Source organism: Diaphorina citri, unplaced genomic scaffold, assembly GCF_000475195.1.
Source record: "Diaphorina citri unplaced genomic scaffold, Diaci psyllid genome assembly version 1.1 scaffold14099, whole genome shotgun sequence".
Lineage (NCBI taxonomy): Eukaryota > Metazoa > Arthropoda > Insecta > Hemiptera > Psyllidae > Diaphorina > Diaphorina citri.
In genome coordinates, this window is record NW_007391466.1 from 1 (window position 1) to 1,275 (window position 1,275).

Genomic DNA, 1,275 nt, shown 5'->3' on the forward strand with positions numbered 1-1,275 from the left:
AGGTTTACCTTGCTCTCGGGATCAAGAAATCGTTCATTGCCTTCCGTTGCCATAGAAGAGAGCATACCTGAAGAAATCTTTCATTGACGAAAATTTATAAAGAAACAATAAATAGAATTAAAAAAATATATCTCTTTCCTCTTCCTCGCAGGCTTCCTTCTCAACGAAACCTCTTTTCCGTCCGAGGTCCGGGTTCGAACCCTCAACATCCTGACCGCTGCTGCTCTCAAGGACGATGTCATACTTCTCCTACATCAGGATAGAAGAGAGCACATCCTCATGAACTATGCTCACGATGTAGACCGCCTTACGTTAGACGAACAGATTGCTCTCACTGCCTTTGTAAGTATAAAGGAGTATTCCTAAAGGCGATTTAGCTAAAAATATAAACAAAGTCACGTCCTTGGACCATACCGGGAAAACAAACAAAATTTCATCGCTCTACTACAAACTACAATATTATTACTACAAGTAATTATATCAGGTTGTCAAGCTGTTTCCACACATAGTCGACCCCGTCGATCGACCGTCGACCGAAACGGTACACTGCCTCGACAACATAGATTCACCTCGTCGAGCGATGGCGTCGACTATGTGTGGACATAGCTTGACAACCTGATATAATTACTTGTCATTGTAGTTTGTCTTAGAGCGATGAAATTTTCTAAGCTTTCCCGGTATGGTCCCAGGACGCGACTGTACCAATTTGGTAAAAATCGGACATATTAAACAGATAAACCGTGAGATATCGAAAACATTGGCATGTGAATATTCTAATCTATGTGACTTTCCACGCCGAATCGAATGGTTAGCACTATCCGACTTACAGTTGAGAAGTTATGAGTTCGGTACTCCCCTGTCACCTTTATTTTAGTTCCGCAAACGTAATAAAAAGAGTTCACACCAGATTTTTCTCCCATTTTTTACTTTCCACTAATTCTTCTTCCCCCGAAGATGATGATTTTTCCCCCTTAATTTTTACTCTCCACTCATTTTTACTTTCTATTAATTACTAAATTCCTTCTCCTTTCCCCCCAGATGGTGAACCTGTTCGAAAGTCTGAGCTCCTCGGAGTGGCTGCTCTACATATCCGAATGGACCTACGCCAACTCTCAGATCAGCAATATCCGAGTATCTACCAAAGTAGCCGTCAATGCTCTCCTGTCTGACAATGCGCGACTGCAAGACCTGGGCAGCGCGTTCGTTCATAACCTGGCCTCCAAGGAGGTAAAATCCGTGGTCTGTACCCTTTACCTTATTTGTCAACCTAACTTT

At 42.4% G+C, this 1,275-nt stretch overlaps 1 protein-coding gene across 1 annotated transcript; it reads left to right on the forward strand.

Annotated features, from left to right (window-relative positions):
• Window positions 1-151: 151 nt before the first annotated feature.
• LOC103523026 lies at window positions 152-1,272 on the forward strand (the record flags this gene model as incomplete). Its single annotated transcript, XM_008488102.2, has 2 exons — window positions 152-342; window positions 1,039-1,272. Coding segments are annotated over 2 exons (425 nt in total), but the record flags the coding sequence as incomplete, so codon positions are not given.
• Window positions 1,273-1,275: the final 3 nt, after the last annotated feature.